The 18,534-nt window shown below is 44.4% G+C and overlaps 1 protein-coding gene across 1 annotated transcript in view; it reads left to right on the top strand.

The window, feature by feature from the left end:
• Nucleotides 1-18,534, top strand: part of DOCK1 (dedicator of cytokinesis 1) — a 495,500-nt gene that overhangs the window by 421,797 nt on the left and 55,169 nt on the right. The window contains exon 38 of the mRNA XM_073546335.1: nt 1,285-1,404. Within this exon, the coding sequence (XP_073402436.1) occupies nt 1,285-1,404 (120 nt within the window). The remainder of the gene's footprint in view (nt 1-1,284; nt 1,405-18,534) is intronic.

Here is an 18,534-nt window from a genome sequence, read left to right on the forward strand (position 1 = left end):
AGCTGTTGAAAAGAGCAGTTAGCCTGCCCCCTTCATACACATTTCTGGTCGTGTACTGAAACAGGAAATACTCTACTGCATCTAGTAGAGGGATAGTAGGGGGATAGCTGAAAATAACCATTCTAAGCCGTCTTTATGGGTATGTAGTTCGCAGGTAGCTAATTAAAATGATACCTTGATATCTGCAATCCAATGTCTTATTCCAGAAAAATCCATATTTTTCTTAATATGTAAATAAGCTGTTAAGATCTATGGGTCGGACATAGATCTTCCGGAGAATCTGCCTCCAGACCCTTTCTATTTTGGAAAAGGTAACAAGGGTGTAAAAGTTAACGTTGAAGCGTTGCAACCTGCCCAGAGTTTATGCCCTCAAAAACATTAGACCGACGTCGGCTGAACCCCCTGACATTGACGGGTTCGGTGAACAGTCTGATGTGTATGGGGCCCTCCCGACTCTCCCCTGATTTTATCTGGATCCGGTATGTACAATTTCGGACCACTAATCCTTCTTGGTCTGGGAGGTAAGTTGCCATCAGAGATGTCTGGTAGTGATGAGAGAAAGTGATCAGATACGGTGTTATACGAGCATGCTCAGGTGCTACCCGAGTAACTTTGGCGTGTTAAAAAAATATGTTTGAGTCCCCGCCGCTGTAGGTCTCGCGGCTGTTCGACAGCTACATCGCATGCAAGGATTGCCTGTTGGTTCGACCACTGATATAGTGACAGCTAGCTAGTTGCTAGTGGTCGTAACCATGGATACTTAAGGTCCTGCAATGCCTCCACATGAAAAAAAGAGACACAGTGCATCAGAAGAACTATACTTCATTTCTAATTGAGGTATTTGCTAATATTAGTATTATTACACCTACTACTACATATTGGGATAGGATCTTAGAGATGGGAATACCCCTCTAATATTCAGGACTACAGTTGTTTAACTTTAATTTGGCAGAGGATTTGGAGCTCTGTATCAGAAAGAAAGAAATTAAACCGTGCAGAATTAGAGACCGTCGCGATATTGTACGGCACCTATAAATTATTCTGAAATTCCTTCATAATCCCCTGAGTATTTTTCCAATTCAGTTGTTTATTTTTGCGCCGATGACGGTCAAGATCGCGATAAGTTTGTAAACTATTTGACAGATGTCGATTTAAAAATGCTTTTTCTAATTGTTTTTTTTATTAACTTTTGCAATTCTCTTTAAAAAAAAATGCTTTTAATGTAATATGGACTTTCCTCATCTAATCTATTTTTTTTTTTCTTTTAACCAATCCTACTACAAGTGGTCGGAGGAGGCTTGTGCCGCGCATCTGACTCAACGGGACGGTTACCAGGCAACTACGCAAGGGCAATTAAAAGAACTGCTGTACCAGGAGATTATCCATTACTTCGACAAAGGAAAGGTAATAAGAGAACGGCGCTCCCGACAACTTTCCGGCGCCTCCATTTATTTTCTCCCTGTTTTTGTTAAAGCCGTCCTTCAAAAACACGTTGATGAAATTTTACGACTTCTTTACTGCCTGCATAAAATATAGCAAATTCCCCAAACTAATAAAACAAGAAACTTAACATTGTTTTCATCTGATGGAAGGTAAACGGTGACATAATTTCTGATTTGAAACGGCATCCAGATGCTTGTAAAGGTAAAACCGTAGCCGTCGGGAAGTTATTGACTGTGGGAGTGTTGGAACACCGAAATGCCGAGTTCCTGCTTAATATCAGGAACAGCGACATAGCCGAGGGCTATACAAGCATGGCTAGTTATCCATGATTCGCAATTCAATAGTAAGACATACACTTCAAAACTAATAGAATATTTAAAGAGGAATGTCACTTAGAGTGAATGCCGCTGTTCTCCTGAATCCGGCGTTGTTTTTCTTTCTACGCCTCTCTGTTCCGGAGATATGGCCTCTTCCTCTCTATATATAAATCTAGTCTTGTTAGCCAAGTGGGCGAAGAGTCTTTTCAAAGACCACACCCATTTGGCTAAAAGGACAAGATTTAGTTGCAGGCCGTATCTCGGGAACAGAGAGGCGCAGAAACGAAAGAAAAAAAATGACGGATTCAGGAGAACAGCGGCATTTATACCAAGAGGAAAAAATAACATTTATGGCAAATGACATGTTATCTTTAAAGGGAATCTGTCACCCCTTTTTTTGCCCTATCAGCTGCTGGCATTGACATTAGGGGCTTAGCTACAGCATTCTGTAATGCTGTAGATAAGCCCCCGATGTTACCTGAAAGAGAAGAAAAACACGTTAGATTATACTCACCAGAGGGGGCGATCCGGTCCAATGGGTGTCATGGTCCGGTCCCGCTCCTCCAATCATCATACGATGCCGTCCTCGTCTCCCCTTCCTGTAGTGGCTCCGGCTCTGGCGCACTGCTCTGCCCTGTTGAGGGCAGAGCAGAATACTGCAGTGCGCAGGCGCCGGACCTCTCCCGACACCTGCGCACTGCAGTATTCTGCTCTGCCCTCAACAGGGCAGAGCAGTGCGCCAGAGCTACTACAGGAAGGGAAGAAGAGGACGGCATCGTATGAAGATGGGAGGAGCCGGACCGGACCGCGACACCCATCAGACCGGACCGCCCCACCGGACCTACAGAATGCTGTAGATAAGCCCCTGATGTCAATGCCGGCAGCTGATAGGGCAAAAAAAAGGGTGACAGATTCCCTTTAAAATTTGCCAGTAAGAGTAAAATGATTATACTTATGTAAGATAAGGGAGTCGCAATGTTTACACCTTTTAATAAGTTATTATTGATTTGTATAGGTGTAGGATATGGTTTGGCAATAGGGTTCATGGCACATGGATGACAGCACTGGAATAACACTCACTTGTGTAGCTGTCACTCACTGGTTGGTGTTGCATATTTACCAACACCCGCGCCAAACTTCTGTCCAAGCTGCTAGGAAGGGGAAGGTGGAAGCTAAAGTAAGGCCCTTGAGGCACTCTTGTGATATGCCAGTGCATTAGTTTTTTTCATTAGAGGATATGGAAACTTTTGAAATCATTTTTTTTTACCTTAAATGTGTGTATATTTGGTTAAAAATTATTTTGCAGTTAGGTTTCAGTAAAATTATTCCTATTTGCCTTCTGCGTTTATTGTGTGGCTGCAGAATGAGTTGACTGAGAATCCATCAGTGAGCTTGAACTTCAATGTGGTCATCAACCAGCTAAAAGGAGCTCAGGAGAAGAATGGTAAGCGTCTCAAATGTCGCTCTCAAAATAAGCTTACTTATGCATCCTCAGTTAACTCACTCTGCAGCCCATAGTGGATAGTGCAACCCAGAGGCTATAGAAAGAAAACTGTGCAAAATTTTTAATGAAAACCAGTTGTAAAAATTATTTTTAGCTAAGAAAGTACCTGAAAGTGTCATTATTATATATCTAATATATAAAGCTCAATGTGGGTGTGTATGGAGGATTGGCATCCGCACCGTCACAGCTACAGCCACAAAATTTGGCACAGTCACGTCTGGACCCCGAGAGCGTCCTAAGCTATGTTGTGAGGCGAAATTTTAACCCCGCGCTTTCCAAGTCACCAAACAATTTTGCCCCTATTTGCATACTGGGGAAACAGTGTGTGTGTGTATCAAGCCCCGCCCCTCATTATGATTTCACAATGGTTGACTACGGGATGGAGGATGTGTGATGGGTATATGGGCATGGGACTATGGGATGGAGGATGTGTGATGGGTATATGGGCACGGGACTATGGGATCGTGGATATGTATGATGGGTATATGGGCACGGGACTATGGGATGGAGGATATCTGAAGGGCTGTCGCAGTGTAGAAGGATCATCTTTATTCTCATTTGCACATGGAAACACGAGAAGCAATGGAAAAAACACCTGAAAGGGAGAAGATACAGACTAGATATTAGAAACAAAGTTTTGACAGTGAGGGTGATCAGTGAGTGGGACTGTCTGCCACGAGAGGTGGCGAGTTCTCCTACAATGGAAGTCTTCACACAGAGGCTGGACAGACATCTGTCTGAGATGGTTTGGTGACTCCTGCATTGAGCAGGGGGTTGGACACGATGACCCTCTAACATTCTAGGATTATGTAACCAGGCAAGTACATTAAGATCAAGGGTTCACAAGGAAAGGACTGGACAGGCGGCATTTGCTTTTGCAGTTTGGGACATTCCAAAGAAATTCTATCCTGCTCTTCATTTCTCGCCGCCTCCCTATCACCTGCCCTAAACGCAGCGCTCGCTATAGCCGCATGTCACCGACATGGAAATATAGTCCTAATCCTCTGTAGTGCGGGTTTTGCTTTTGTACCCTTGTGTTTAGTTCACTGCAGCAGCCTAACCTTTCCTGCCGGGTACGCTTTATATTCATTTATTGTCTTTTGCAGTAGGAAAGTAATTTTAATAAAGCTCTTTAATCCAAGGACTTTGTTGAATATTATTAAGCTCCTATGCAATAGCAGTGGACCAGAAATACTTGCCAGTAAAAAAAAAAAAAAAAAGTTCTACCCTAGTACTTTTAACCCTTGAGTACACAGAGCAGACATAGATGTGTTTTAAAGCCTAGGTCAACTATGATGGATAGATATGAATGGTAGGTTTTTAGATGGATCCTGCACATCACAGGGATACACATTATTATTGTTAAATAAAGATACTATGTTATTACAGAAATGGGATATTAAAGGCTATGAACAGGCTTGCCAAAGAAAAGCATTTTTGCATAAATTTGTGTCTACTTTGAGTTAAAAAAGAGAGTTTGTGCTATGTTTCAGGCTGTGATCATCAATCCTTTATTCATTTTCAGCACCATGATATGTAATTTATAAAGCCCAGTAATGCAGCACAATCTACACGGATAAAGATCAGTATACAGCTCCCCTCTGCTGATCTCTGGGGGGAGAGACTCTAAAGACAATGTATCGTCAGAAAATAGCCCACTGTGCAAATTTATGTTTTGCGTTAAATGTATTTTTTTTTTTAAATGTTTTGGTGAAATTTTAAACAATTCTTAACCCCTTCACTACCAAGGGTGGTTTGCACGTTAACTACCGGGCCAATTTTTACAATTCTGACCACTGTACCTTTATGAGGTCATAACTCTGGAACGCTTTCATGGATCCTGGTGATTCTGACATTGTTTTCTCGTGACATATTGTACTTCATGTTCGTGGTAAAATTGCATTCAAATAACTTGCGTTTATTTGTGAAAAAAACGGAAATTTGGCGAAAATTTTGAAAATTTCGCAATTTTCCAACTTTGAATTTTTATGCCCTTAAATCACAGCGATACGGCACACAAAAAACTTAATACATAACATTTCCCACATGTTTACTTTACATCAGCACAATTTTGCAACCAAAATTTTTTTTTGCTAGGAAGTTATAAGGGTTAAAATTTGACCAGCGATTTCTCATTTTTGCAACACCATTTTATTTTTAGGGACCACTTCACATTTGAAGCCACTTTGAGGGGTCTATATGATAGAAAATACCCAAAAGTGACACCATTCTAAAAACTGCACCCCTCAAGGTGCTTAAAACCACATTCAAGAAGTTTATTAACCCTTTAGGTGCGTCACAGGAATTTTTTGAATATTAAAAAAAAATGAACATTTAACTTTTTTTCACAAAAAAAATACTTCAGGTTCAATTTTCTTTATTTTACCAAGGGTAACAGGAGAAATTGGACTGCAAAAGTTATTGTGCAATTTGTCCTGACTACGCTGATACCTGATATGTGGGGGGGAACCACTGTTTCGGCGCATGGCAGAGCTCAGAATGGAAGGAGCGCCGTTTGACTTTTTCAATGCAAAATTGGCTGGAATTCAGATCGGACGCCATGTCACGTTTGGCGAGCCCCTGATGTACCTAAACAGTGGAAACCCCCCCAAGTGACCCCATTTTGGAAACTAGACCCCCCAAGGAACTTATCTAGATATGTGGTGAAAACTTTGAACCCACAAGGGCTTCACAGAAGTTTATAACGTACAGCGGTACAATTAAAAAATCATATTTTTTCCACAAAAATGATCTTTTCACCCTCAATTCTTATTTTTCCAAAAGTAACAGGACCCTAAAAGATATTGTGCAATTTATCCTGAGTACGCTGATACCCCACATGTGGGTGTAAACCACTATTTGGGCGTATGGCAGAGCTCGGAAGGGAAGCAGCGCCATTTGACGTTTTTGGCTGGAATTGAGATCGGACACCATGTCGCATTAGGAAAGCCCCTGATGTACCAAAACAGTAGAAACCCCCCACAAATGACACCATTTTGGAAACTAGACCCCCCAAGGAACTTATCTAGATGTGTGGTGAGCACTTTGAACCCCCCAGTGCTTCACTGAAGTTTATAACGTCCGGGCGTGAAAATAAAAAAATCGTATTTTTTCCACAAACATGATCTTTTAGTCCCCATTTTTTTATTTTCCCAAGGGTAACAGGAGAAATTGGACCCCAAAAGTTGTTGTCCAATTTGTCCTGAGTACGCTGATACCTCATATGTGGGAGAAAACTACTGTATGGGCACACGTCGGGGCTCGGAAGGGAAGTAGTGACGTTTTGGAATGCAGACTTTGATGGAATGGTCTGCGGGTGTCATGTTGCGTTTGGAGAGCCCCTGATGTACCTAAACAGTGGAAACCCCCCACAAGTGACCCCATTTTGGAAACTAGACCCCCTAATGAACTTATCTAGATGTGTGGTGAGCACTTTGAACCCCCCCAGTGCTTCACAGAAGTTTATAACGACCGGGCGTGAAAATAAAAAAATCGTATTTTTTCCACAAACATGATCTTTTAGTCCCCATTTTTTTATTTTCCCAAGGGTAACAGGAGAAATTGGACCCCAAAAGTTGTTGTCCAATTTGTCCTGAGTACGCTGATACCTCATATGTGGGAGAAAACTACTGTATGGGCACACGTCGGGGCTCGGAAGGGAAGTAGTGACGTTTTGGAATGCAGACTTTGATGGAATGGTCTGCGGGTGTCATGTTGCGTTTGGAGAGCCCCTGATGTACCTAAACAGTGGAAACCCCCCACAAGTGACCCCATTTTGGAAACTAGACCCCCTAATGAACTTATCTAGATGTGTGGTGAGCACTTTGAACCCCCCCAGTGCTTCACAGAAGTTTATAACGACCGGGCGTGAAAATAAAAAAATCGTATTTTTTCCACAAACATGATCTTTTAGTCCCCATTTTTTTATTTTCCCAAGGGTAACAGGAGAAATTGGACCCCAAAAGTTGTTGTCCAATTTGTCCTGAGTACGCTGATACCTCATATGTGGGAGAAAACTACTGTATGGGCACACGTCGGGGCTCGGAAGGGAAGTAGTGACGTTTTGGAATGCAGACTTTGATGGATTGGTATGCGGGTGTCATGTTGCGTTTGGAGAGCCCCTGATGTACCTAAACTATTGAAACTCCCCACAAGTGACCCCATTTTGGAAACTAGACCCCCCCACGGAGCTTATCTAGATGTGTGGAGAGCACTTTGAACCCCCAAGTGCTTCACAGAAGTTTATAACGCCTGGGCGTGAAAATAAAAAAAACATTTTTTTCCGCAAAATTATATTTTTGCCCCCAGTTTTTTATTTTCCTAAGGGTAACAGGAGAAATTGGACCCCAAAAGTTGTTTTGTAATTTGTCCTGAGTAGGCTGATACCCTACATGTGGGGGTAAAACACTGTTTGGGCACATGGCAGAGCTTGGAAGGGAAGGAGCACATTTGACTTTTTCAACGCAGAATTGGCTGGAATTGAGATCAGACGCCATGTTGCCTTTGGAGAGCACCTGATGTGCCCAAACAGTGGAAACCCCCAATTATAACTCCAACCCTAACCTCAACACACCCCTAACCCTAATCTGAGCCCTAGCCCTAACCCTATCCCTAACCCTAGCCCTAACCCTAGTCCTAACCCTAACCCTAGCCTTAACCCTAGCCCTAGCCCTAACCCTAGCCCTAACCCTAGCCCTAACCCTACCCTAACCCTAACCCTAGCGGGAAAATGGAAATAAATACATTTTCTTTTAGTTTTATTATTTTTCTCTAACTAAGGGGGTGATAACGGGGGGTTTGATTTACGATTTATGGTGGTTTTTATGTTTGGCGGCTGTCGCACGCTAAAAGACGCTTTTTATTGTAAAAATAGTTTTTGCATCACCACATATTGTGAGCTATAATTTTTCCATATTTTGACCCACCGAGTCATGTGAGGTCTTATTTTTTGCGGGACGAGTTGACGTTTTTATTGGTACCATTTTCGGGCACGTGACATTTTTTGATCGCTTTTTATTCCGATTTTTGGGATGCAGAATGAACAAAAACCAGCTTTTCATGAATTTCTTTTGGGGGGTGCGTTTACACCGTTCCGCGTGCGGTAAAATTGATAAAGCGTTTTTATTCTTCGGGTCAGTACGGTTACAGCGATACCTCATTTAGGTCGTTTTTTTATGTTTTGTCGGTTTTTTGCAATGAAAACAATTTTATATAAAAAATAATTATTTTTGTATCGCTTTATTCTGCGAGCTATAACTTTTTTATTTTTTTGCGGATGATGCTGTATGGTGGCTCGTTTTTTGCGGGACAAGATGACGTTTTCAGCGGTACCATGGATATTTATATGCGTCTTTTTGATCGCGCGTTATTGCACTTTTTGTTCGGTGGTATGATAATAAATCATTATTTTTTGCTTCGTTTTTTATTTTTATTTTTTAAGGGGTTCGCTAAAGGGGTTAACTAATGGGACAGTTTTATAGGGCAGGTCATTACGGACGCGGCGATACCAAATATGTGTACTTTTATTGTTTTGTGTTTTTTTTATTTTCAAAAAATGGATTTATTGGGGAATATTTTTTTTTTTTTAACTAATTTATTTAGCGATTTTTTTTAAATTATTTTTAACACTTTTTTTTTTTTTTTTTTTACTTTATTACCTTGTCCCAGGTGGGACATCACTGTCCTGTGACAGATCGCTGATCTGTCACATCACAGATCACTGTGACAGATCAGCGATCTGTCACAGGCACTGCTGCAGACTTCCTCATGCCTGCGCTTTGCAGGCACTGAGGAAGCCAGCTTCCTCAGGCCCCCGTCGCCATCTTGGATTCGGGGGCCTGGAGGAAGGGAGTCCCCCGCAGCAGCGCTGCACATTGCGCTGCCGTGGGGGGCTCAGGGAAGCACGGAGGGAGCCCCCTCCCTGCCGATGCTTCCCTTTAACCCCCGGTACACCGCGATCGCGTTTGATCGCGGTGTGCAAGGGGTTAACGTGTCGGGGGCGGTCCGTGACCGCCCCTGACACATTGTGCCGGGTGTCAGCTATGATAATTAGCTGACACTCGGCCGCGATCAGCGGCGCTCACCACGTGGGCGCCGCTGATCGCGATGACATAATATTCCGTCCATGGTAATTAGGTCCATGGTCACATGGACGGAATATTACGTCAATTGTAGGTAAGGGGTTAAACAAGTCTTCTCAGGTACAAGATCCTATCCCATTATGTTGTAGGTGTAGTAATAATAATATTCACAAATACCTCCATTTAGAAATGTAGTATAGTTCTTCTGCTTAGCTATGCCGCTTACTCCATGTGCAGGGCATGGCAGTAGCTTAGGTATCTATGGTTACAACTTGAGATGGGCGAACCTGAACAGTAAAGTTCGGTGTCCGTACCGAACGCCTACTGTTCGGGCACGGACACCGAACACGGACTTCACCAGGAAGTCCGTGATACTGTTCGGGTTCGCTGCCCGAACACCCGGTGTTTATCGCGCTGTCATGTGCATGGCAACGTGGCAAACACCGATTCTGATCGACGGTGAAATTATCCCCGCCGGTCAGAGAACCGCGGTTTCCACACGGTCAAATGATAGTGTGAGCGCTAAGCTGTGATCGGAAGTATACAGTTTACCTCCGGTCACTGGTGGGACTACTGATCCCATCATCCGACACCTGCTGCCGCTAATAACAGTGAGAGCAGGAGCGGCGGATGGAGCAGTGGCGGATTATAATGAGGTCAATTTGGGCAGTTGCCCCGGGCCCAGTGGGGTTAAGGGGCCCACAGCCCAGGCCAGTAAATTGCCCCATTATAATCCGCCACCGCGCAGGGCCGGATTATAGGCAGGGCAGGCGGGGCTTCAGCCCCGGGGCCCCCACCACATTCCTGCTGGCTGCTGCAATGGCACTCCATCTTCTCCCCACCTAAAAGTGAGTGACCGTGGGGGCGGCATTATGTGCTCTGCTACCAGCAGCATCTACAAGTAGCGTGAACGCTGATGCTGCTGGTAGCGTGCAAAGGCTTGTGATGAGATCACAGGAGGGAAGGTGTCAGGGCCCCCGATCATGTGACCCCTGTCTCCTCCCCTCCTGTGACCTCATCACAGGTCCTGTGCGCACAGCACAGAGCACTGAGAGCAGCCATGTATGTGGAGTGCGGCTCTGCGGGTGGAGGTAGGTGCTGGAGCTGGAGGCCCCATTATTCTCTATGTGGAGTGCGGCTCTGCGGGTGGAGGTCAGTGCTGGAGGCTCCATTATTCTCTATGTGGAGTGCGGGTGGAGGTCGGTGCTGGAGGCCCCATTATTCTCTATGTGGAGTGCGGCTCTGCGGGTGGAGGTCAGTGCTGGAGGCTCCATTATTCTCTATGTGGAGTGCGGGTAGAGGTCGGTGCTGGAGGCCCCATTATTCTCTATGTGGAGTGTGGCTCTGCGGGTGGAGGTCGGTGCTGGAGGCCCCATTATTCTCTATGTGGAGTGCGGGTGGAGGTCAGTGCTGGAGGCTCCATTATTCTCTATGTGGAGTGCGGGTGGAGGTCGGTGCTGGAGGCCCCATTATTCTCTATGTGGAGTGCGGGTGGAGGTCGGTGCTGGAGGCCCCATTATTCTCTATGTGGAGTGTGGCTCTGCGGGTGGAGGTCGGTGCTGGAGGCTCCATTATTCTCTATGTGGAGTGCGGCTCTGCGGGTGGAGGTCGGTGCTGGAGGCTCCATTATTCTCTATGTGGAGTGTGGCTCTGCGGGTGGAGGTCGGTGCTGGAGGCTCCATTATTCTCTATGTGGAGTGCGGCTCTGCGGGTGGAGGTCGGTGCTGGAGGCTCCATTATTCTCTATGTGGAGTGCGGCTCTGCGGGTGGAGGTCAGTGCTGGAGGCTCCATTATTCTCTATGTGGAGTGCGGGTGGAGGTCAGTGCTGGAGGCTCCATTATTCTCTATGTGGAGTGCGGGTGGAGGTCAGTGCTGGAGGCCCCATTATTCTCTATGTGGAGTGTGGCTCTGCGGGTGGAGGTCAGTGCTGGAGGCTCCATTATTCTCTATGTGGAGTGCGGGTGGAGGTCGGTGCTGGAGGCCCCATTATTCTCTATGTGGAGTGCGGGTGGAGGTCGGTGCTGGAGGCCCCATTATTCTCTATGTGGAGTGTGGCTCTGCGGGTGGAGGTCGGTGCTGGAGGCTCCATTATTCTCTATGTGGAGTGCGGCTCTGCGGGTGGAGGTCGGTGCTGGAGGCTCCATTATTCTCTATGTGGAGTGTGGCTCTGCGGGTGGAGGTCGGTGCTGGAGGCTCCATTATTCTCTATGTGGAGTGCGGCTCTGCGGGTGGAGGTCGGTGCTGGAGGCTCCATTATTCTCTATGTGGAGTGCGGCTCTGCGGGTGGAGGTCGGTGCTGGAGGCTCCATTATTCTCTATGTGGAGTGCGGCTCTGCGGGTGGAGGTCGGTGCTGGAGGCCCCATTATTCTCTATGTGGAGTGTGGCTCTGCGGGTGGAGGTCGGTGCTGGAGGCTCCATTATTCTCTATGTGGAGTGCGGCTCTGCGGGTGGAGGTCGGTGCTGGAGGCTCCATTATTCTCTATGTGGAGTGCGGCTCTGCGGGTGGAGGTCGGTGCTGGAGGCTCCATTATTCTCTATGTGGAGTGCGGCTCTGCGGGTGGAGGTCGGTGCTGGAGGCTCCATTATTCTCTATGTGGAGTGCGGCTCTGCGGGTGGAGGTCGGTGCTGGAGGCTCCATTATTCTCTATGTGGAGTGCGGCTCTGCGGGTGGAGGTCGGTGCTGGAGGCTCCATTATTCTCTATGTGGAGTGCGGCTCTGCGGGTGGAGGTCGGTGCTGGAGGCTCCATTATTCTCTATGTGGAGTGCGGCTCTGCGGGTGGAGGTCGGTGCTGGAGGCTCCATTATTCTCTATGTGGAGTGCGGCTCTGCGGGTGGAGGTCGGTGCTGGAGGCCCCATTATTCTCTATGTAGAGTGTGGCTCTGCAGGTGGAGGTCGGTGCTGGAGGCCCCATTATTCTCTATGTAGAGTGTGGCTCTACGATTCGTGACCCCCGTCACGTGACGAGGGGGGCCCACAGAGTCTGAACTGCCCCGGGCCCTGGCTACCCTTAATCCACCCCTGGGATGGAGTATTCATCAGCCGCTTCTGCGCTGTAAATAAATAATTAAAAAAATAAATGGCGTGGGTTCCCCTGTATTTTTGATAACCTGCCAAGCAAAACTCACAGCTGGGGGCTGCAATCCTCAGCTGTCTACTTCAGCAAGGCTAGTTAACAAAATAAATGGGTCCCCATGCTGTTTTGGGTCCCCCCCATTTTTGACAACCAGCCTTGCTAAAGCTCCCAGCTGGGGACTGGTATTCTCAGGCTGTTAAGGGGCCATGGATATTGACTCCCGGCCTAAAAATAGCAGCCCCCAGCTGCCCAGAAAAGGTGCATCTATTAGATGTGCGGCTCTTCCCATTTGCCCTTTAGCAGTGGCAAGTGGGGTTGATGTCACCTTTCAGCATGGCAATCACTGGATGTTAGGGCCCCCCATTCAAGTTAATGGGGCCCGGGTTCGGATACTGTTATGGTATCCGAACCTGAACTTTTTGTAACTGTTTGGCCGAACCCAAACATCCAGGTGTCCACCCATCTCTAGTTACAACCACTAACAACTAACTGTCACTATATGACTGGTCGTAACCATGGATACCTAAACTAATGCAATGCCCTGCACATGGGGTAAGTGACATACAGTTGTGGCCAAAAGTATTGACACCCCTGCAATTTTGTCAGATAATACTCAGTTTCTTCCTGAAAATGATTGCAATCACAAATTCTTTGGTATTATTATCTTCATTTAATTTGTCTTAAATGAAAAAACACAAAAGAGAATGAAGCCAAAAGCAAAACATTGATCATTTCACACAAAACTCCAAAAATGGGCCAGACAAAAGTATTGGCACCCTCAGCCTAACACTTGGTTGCACAACCTTTAGCCAAAATAACTGCGACCAACCGCTTCCGGTAACCATCAATGAGTTTCTTACAATGCTCTGATGGAATTTTAGACCATTCTTCTTTGGCAAACTGCTCCAGGTCCCTGATATTTGAAGGGTGCCTTCTCCAAACTGCCATTTTTAGATCTCTCCACAGGTGTTCTATGGGATTCAGGTCTGGACTCATTGCTGGCCACCTTAGATGTCTCCAGTGCTTTCTCTCAAACCATTTTCTAGTGCTTTTTGAAGTGTGTTTTGGGTCATTGTCCTGCTGGAAGACCCATGACCTCTGAGGGAGACCCAGCTTTCTCACACTGGGCCCTACATTATGCTGCAAAATTTGTTGGTAGTCTTCAGACTTCATAATGCCATGCACACGGTCAAGCAGTCCAGTGCCAGAGGCAGCAAAGCAACCCCAAAACATCAGGGAACCTCCACCATGTTTGACTGTAGGGACCGTGTTTTTTTCTTTGAATGCCTCTTTTTTTCTCCTGTAAACTCTGTTGATGCCTGCAAAAGCTCTACTTTTGTCTCATCTGACCAGAGAACATTCTTCCAAAGCGTTTTAGCCTTTTTCAGGTAAACTCCAGCCTGGCTTTTTTATGTCTCGGGGTAAGAAGTGGGGTCTTCCTGGCAGGGCTGTGGAGTAGGAGTCGTGGAGTCGGAGTCGGTGCTCATTTTGGTGGAGTCGGAGTTGGAGTCGGTATAAAATGGACTGACTCCGACTCCTAAAATATATAATAAATTGGGTACAGTAATTCAATGCAGGATGTGCTGAATATTTTTTCATAGGAATTTGGGAAAGTAATGAAATGTCCTATAAATGGCTGTTCTATTCCTGATCTAAGGCTACATTCACACACAGTGTTTTTCCTGCGTTTTTTGAGGATACGGTGACTACCTCTTGAAGCTCATCAAGAGAATGCCAAGAGTGTGCAAAGCAGAAATCAAAGCAAAAGGTGGCTACTTTGAAGAACCTAGAATATAAGACATACTTTCAGTTGTTTCACACTTTTTTGTTAATTATATAATTCCACATGTGTTAATTCATAGTTTTGATGCCTTCAGAATGAATCTACAATTTTCATAGTCATGAAATAAAAGAAAACTCTTTGAATGAGGTGTGTCCAAACTTTTGGTCTGTACTGTATATATGTAATCGATATTACATAGTGTATTACATATTTACAATTTATTACAGTTTTTTGCGTTCTAAAGTTGTATTCCAATAAATATATATTCTGTTCTATCTAAATATCTTGATTATTGGATCATAAAAATGATAAATGTCTGATGTTCACATTGTACTACAATACATTTTTCACTTAAATATAAGCAATATATGTGGGAGTCGGAGTCGTGGAGTCGGTGTAAGGGAAATTGAGGAGTCGGAGTCGCAGGTTTGGCTTACCGACTCCACAGCCCTGCTTCCTGGGTCTCCTACCATACAATCCCTTTTCATTCAGACGCCGACGGATAGTGCGGGTTGACACTGTTGTAGCCTCTGACTGCAGGGCAGCTTGAACTTGTTTGGATGTTAGTCGAGGTTCTTGATCCAACATCCGCACAATCTTGTGTTGAAATCTCTTGTCAATTTTTCTTTTCCGTCCACATCTAGGGAGGTTAGCCACAGTGCCATGGGCTTTAAACTTCTTGATGACACTGCGCACGGTAGACACAGGAACATTCAGGTCTTTGGAGATGGACTTGTAGCCTTGAGATTGCTCATGCTTCCTCACAATTTGGTTTCTCAAGTCCTCAGACAGTTCTTTGGTCTTCTTTCTTTTCTCCATGCTCAATGTGGTACACACAAGGACACAGGACAGAGGTTGAGTCAACTTTAATCCATGTCAACTGGCTGCAAGTGTGATTTAGTTATTGCCAACACCTGTTAGGTGCCACAGGTAAGTTACAGGTGCTGTTAATTACACAAATTAGAGAAGCATCACATGATTTTTCGAACAGTGCCAATACTTTTGTCCACCCTATTTTTTATCTTTGGTGTGGAATTATATCCAATTTGGCTTTTTTGTGTTTTTCCATTTAAGACAAATTAAATGAAGATAATACCAAAGAATTTGTGATTGCAATCATTTTCAGGAAGAAACTGAGTATTATCTGACAGAATTGCAGGGGTGTCAATACTTTTGGCCACAACTGTAGCTAATCAGAAGAACTATAGTACGTTTCTTATTGGAAGTATTTGCTAATATTATCATATTATAGGGTAGGATCTTCGATTTTGAATACTCCTTTCAAGTTTTTTTTTAAGATAGTGATAAGGGGAAATTTTACAAAAATGATACAAAGACAAGACCACAATCAGGACAAAGTGACTCTTGCAACATATCTTGTTCTGCTCATTAGGGGAGCTCCAAAAGAGGCAATTTTTTTTCCCAGTAAAAAAAAGGGGGCAAGAAATGTCTGTTCTCTGCGACACTTTCTTCAGTAGGAGATGGTGCGTTCTTCTACAGCTCCATCTGGGCCCTCGTTGCGCAGAGACAATTGGGATTAGAAAGTTGCATCTTTCCCATCTGCCGCCCGTGGGGCATCTTTTTATTAAAGTACAGATCGATAGTAAAACCAATGAAGTACAAAATTATACAATAAAACCATAAGAGTTGTACTTGTCCCGGATCATCCTTGTGCAGAATCAACAGTTTTTCCAGGACCGTTGATTTTATATTAATTTTAAGACATAACCAGGGTAGATTATGCTCAGCCCCCGGCTCCGGAAAACAGAATATGATTCTTTGTAAAGTTACCAGTCACCCTGGTGCTCCAAACTTTTGTGGTTTCATCCTAAAAAAAAAAAAAGAAAAAAACAGAATATAGTAAAACAATATGGATTATCAGGAATTCTGTGGTGCATATTGTGAGGTTCTACAGCAGCTCAGGTGTGTATTATGAGATTTTGCAGCAGTTGAGGTGTGTATTATGAGGTTCTGCAGTAGCTGAGACATGTATTATGAGTTTCTGCAGCAGCTGAGGTGTATATTAGAGGTTTTGCAGCAGCTGAGGTGTGTATTGTGAGGTTCTGCAGCAGCTAAGGTGTCTTATGAGGTTCTGCAGCAGCTGAGTTGTGTATTGTGAGTTTCTGCAGCAGATGAGGTGTCTATTATGAGGTTCTGCAGCAGCTGAGTTGTGTATTATGAGGTTCTGCAGCAGCAGAGTTGTGTATTATGAGGTTCTGCAGCAGCAGAGTTGTGTATTGTGAGGCTCTGCACCAGCTGAGGTGTCTATTATGAGGTTCTGCAGCAGCTGAGGTGTCTATTATGAGGTTCTGCACCATCTGAGGTGTCTATTGTGAGGTTTTGCTGCAGACGAGATGTGTGTCATGATGCTCTGCAGCTGCAATGACTGTATAATACTCCCTGCTGCTGAAGAACCTCTTGTTACAGGGGAGGGGGGAGCACTAGTAGTCAATCAGTGGTTGGTTAAGAAGTGACTTCCTCCAGTGGTGACCTGTGACGGATGCCCTCTGCAGGAGATTAGCAGCACATGTGGGGGCGCCGCTCCTCTCTGTAGAAGGCTATGATGATGTGAATATGATCTGCAGACATGTGAGTGACCGGTTTGCATTGCTGCGTGTTATACAGTTCTTCTCTCCGGCCCCTCACCTCCTGTAATACTCATCAGGTTATTACTGCCCCCCAGTTCCATTGTAACAGCTGGCCGAGAGGAGGCGATTCATCCTAGGGACAGTTCTCCTATTATTGGAATTGTCCCTGACAGAGGGACTGAGCGTTATGTAACAGAGCTGGAGATCACATTCAGATGTGCTTTGTAACAACAGAAGGCCCCATTTATCCCGCCTCCGCTCAGCGCCCGCCTGCTCTGCCACTTTTGCTTGTACAGTTTCTTGATTTACTCTGATCACATTCTCCATGACATTCAGCGTTCTCTCCAGTTTGAAGGATATGGCGGTCCTTGTGGTCCCTGATCACACTTCCATGGAGAGCGTGCCACACTGCATTACAGGGGGATGAGTGATTGACAGCTCCCCAGGCAATAAAGGAGAATACACCAGACTCCAATAAGTGCCCAGCTTACTCCGGTGACATCCTGACTCCTCATTAAATAATATTTACCTAAAAAGGCATCATGTTGTCCCTGTTGCCTACTTTCTGCGCCACTACTGACACCCACTGCTTTGTGATTCCTGCATTTTATTTAAGGGAATGTCATGAAAAATAACCTCTTGTGTAAATCAGGATTTTATGGTAAATGTATACTTATTTATTTTTTTTATATTTTCTAAATCCCTATCTATATTAAGATGATTTCAGAAATCTTGGTATTTTTACACTGGCTACTGAACCCAATACTAGACTCACTAGTTTGGACTTGCTCTTATCTGGACAAAGATCATTGTACAGGAGGAGGTGAGCTGTGACATCACCTGTTGTGAATGGTGGATCCTGTGTTATCTACTGTATATAGAGGTGTTATCAGTCCTTGTACAGGAGGATGAGAAGGGGAGCTTTGACAGCCACATCTTTGTATATTGTACTTATGTGTACTTTCTTTATTATTATTTTGTGTCATTTGCAGGGCTGTGGAGTCGGTAAGCCAAACCTGCGACTCCAACTCCTCAATTTCCCTTCCACCGACTCCACGACTCCGACTCCAACATATATTGCTTATATTTAAGTGAAAAATTTATTGTAGTACTATGCGAACATCAGACATTTAATCATTTTTATTATACAATAATCAAGACATTTAGATAGAACATAATATATATTTATTGGAATACATCTTTAGAACACAAAAAACTGAAATAAATTGTAAATATGTAATACACTATGTAATATCAATTCTTTATATATATATATATATATATATATATATATATATATATATATATATAACACTATGTAATAAACTATGTAAGTGGCAAAAAACAGTTTTCACCAAAAGCATACTAAATAACATTTGTGCAGTCTATGAATTTGTTCTAAGAAATAGAACTGCCTCCATCAGATCCTCCTTCATAGATGACCTCAAATCTGACCTAATTATTTTAAGGCCAGAGAACAACCTCTCTACACTAACTTGGGTTGGAGGCAAAGCCGTAACCACATGGGCAACATCTCTAACAATTTCCGGGTATAAAGGAATTGCCTCATGCACAGTCAATTTTGATGAACAGTTGAATTTTTCTTTGAGAGCAAGTGAAACATTTTGCTGAAATATGGTCAATCTGCTGCTATAGGAGACGGAGTGAAATCTTTTTCCTTGCAGCAACGCTTTGCCTGCTCCATATCATCCAAATACTTGTCAAAGTCAAACTCCTCATCT

The sequence above is a fragment of the Dendrobates tinctorius genome, unplaced genomic scaffold (genome assembly GCF_039654945.1).
Source record: "Dendrobates tinctorius isolate UK_male_01 unplaced genomic scaffold, ASM3965494v1 ptg000147l, whole genome shotgun sequence".
Lineage (NCBI taxonomy): Eukaryota > Metazoa > Chordata > Amphibia > Anura > Dendrobatidae > Dendrobates > Dendrobates tinctorius.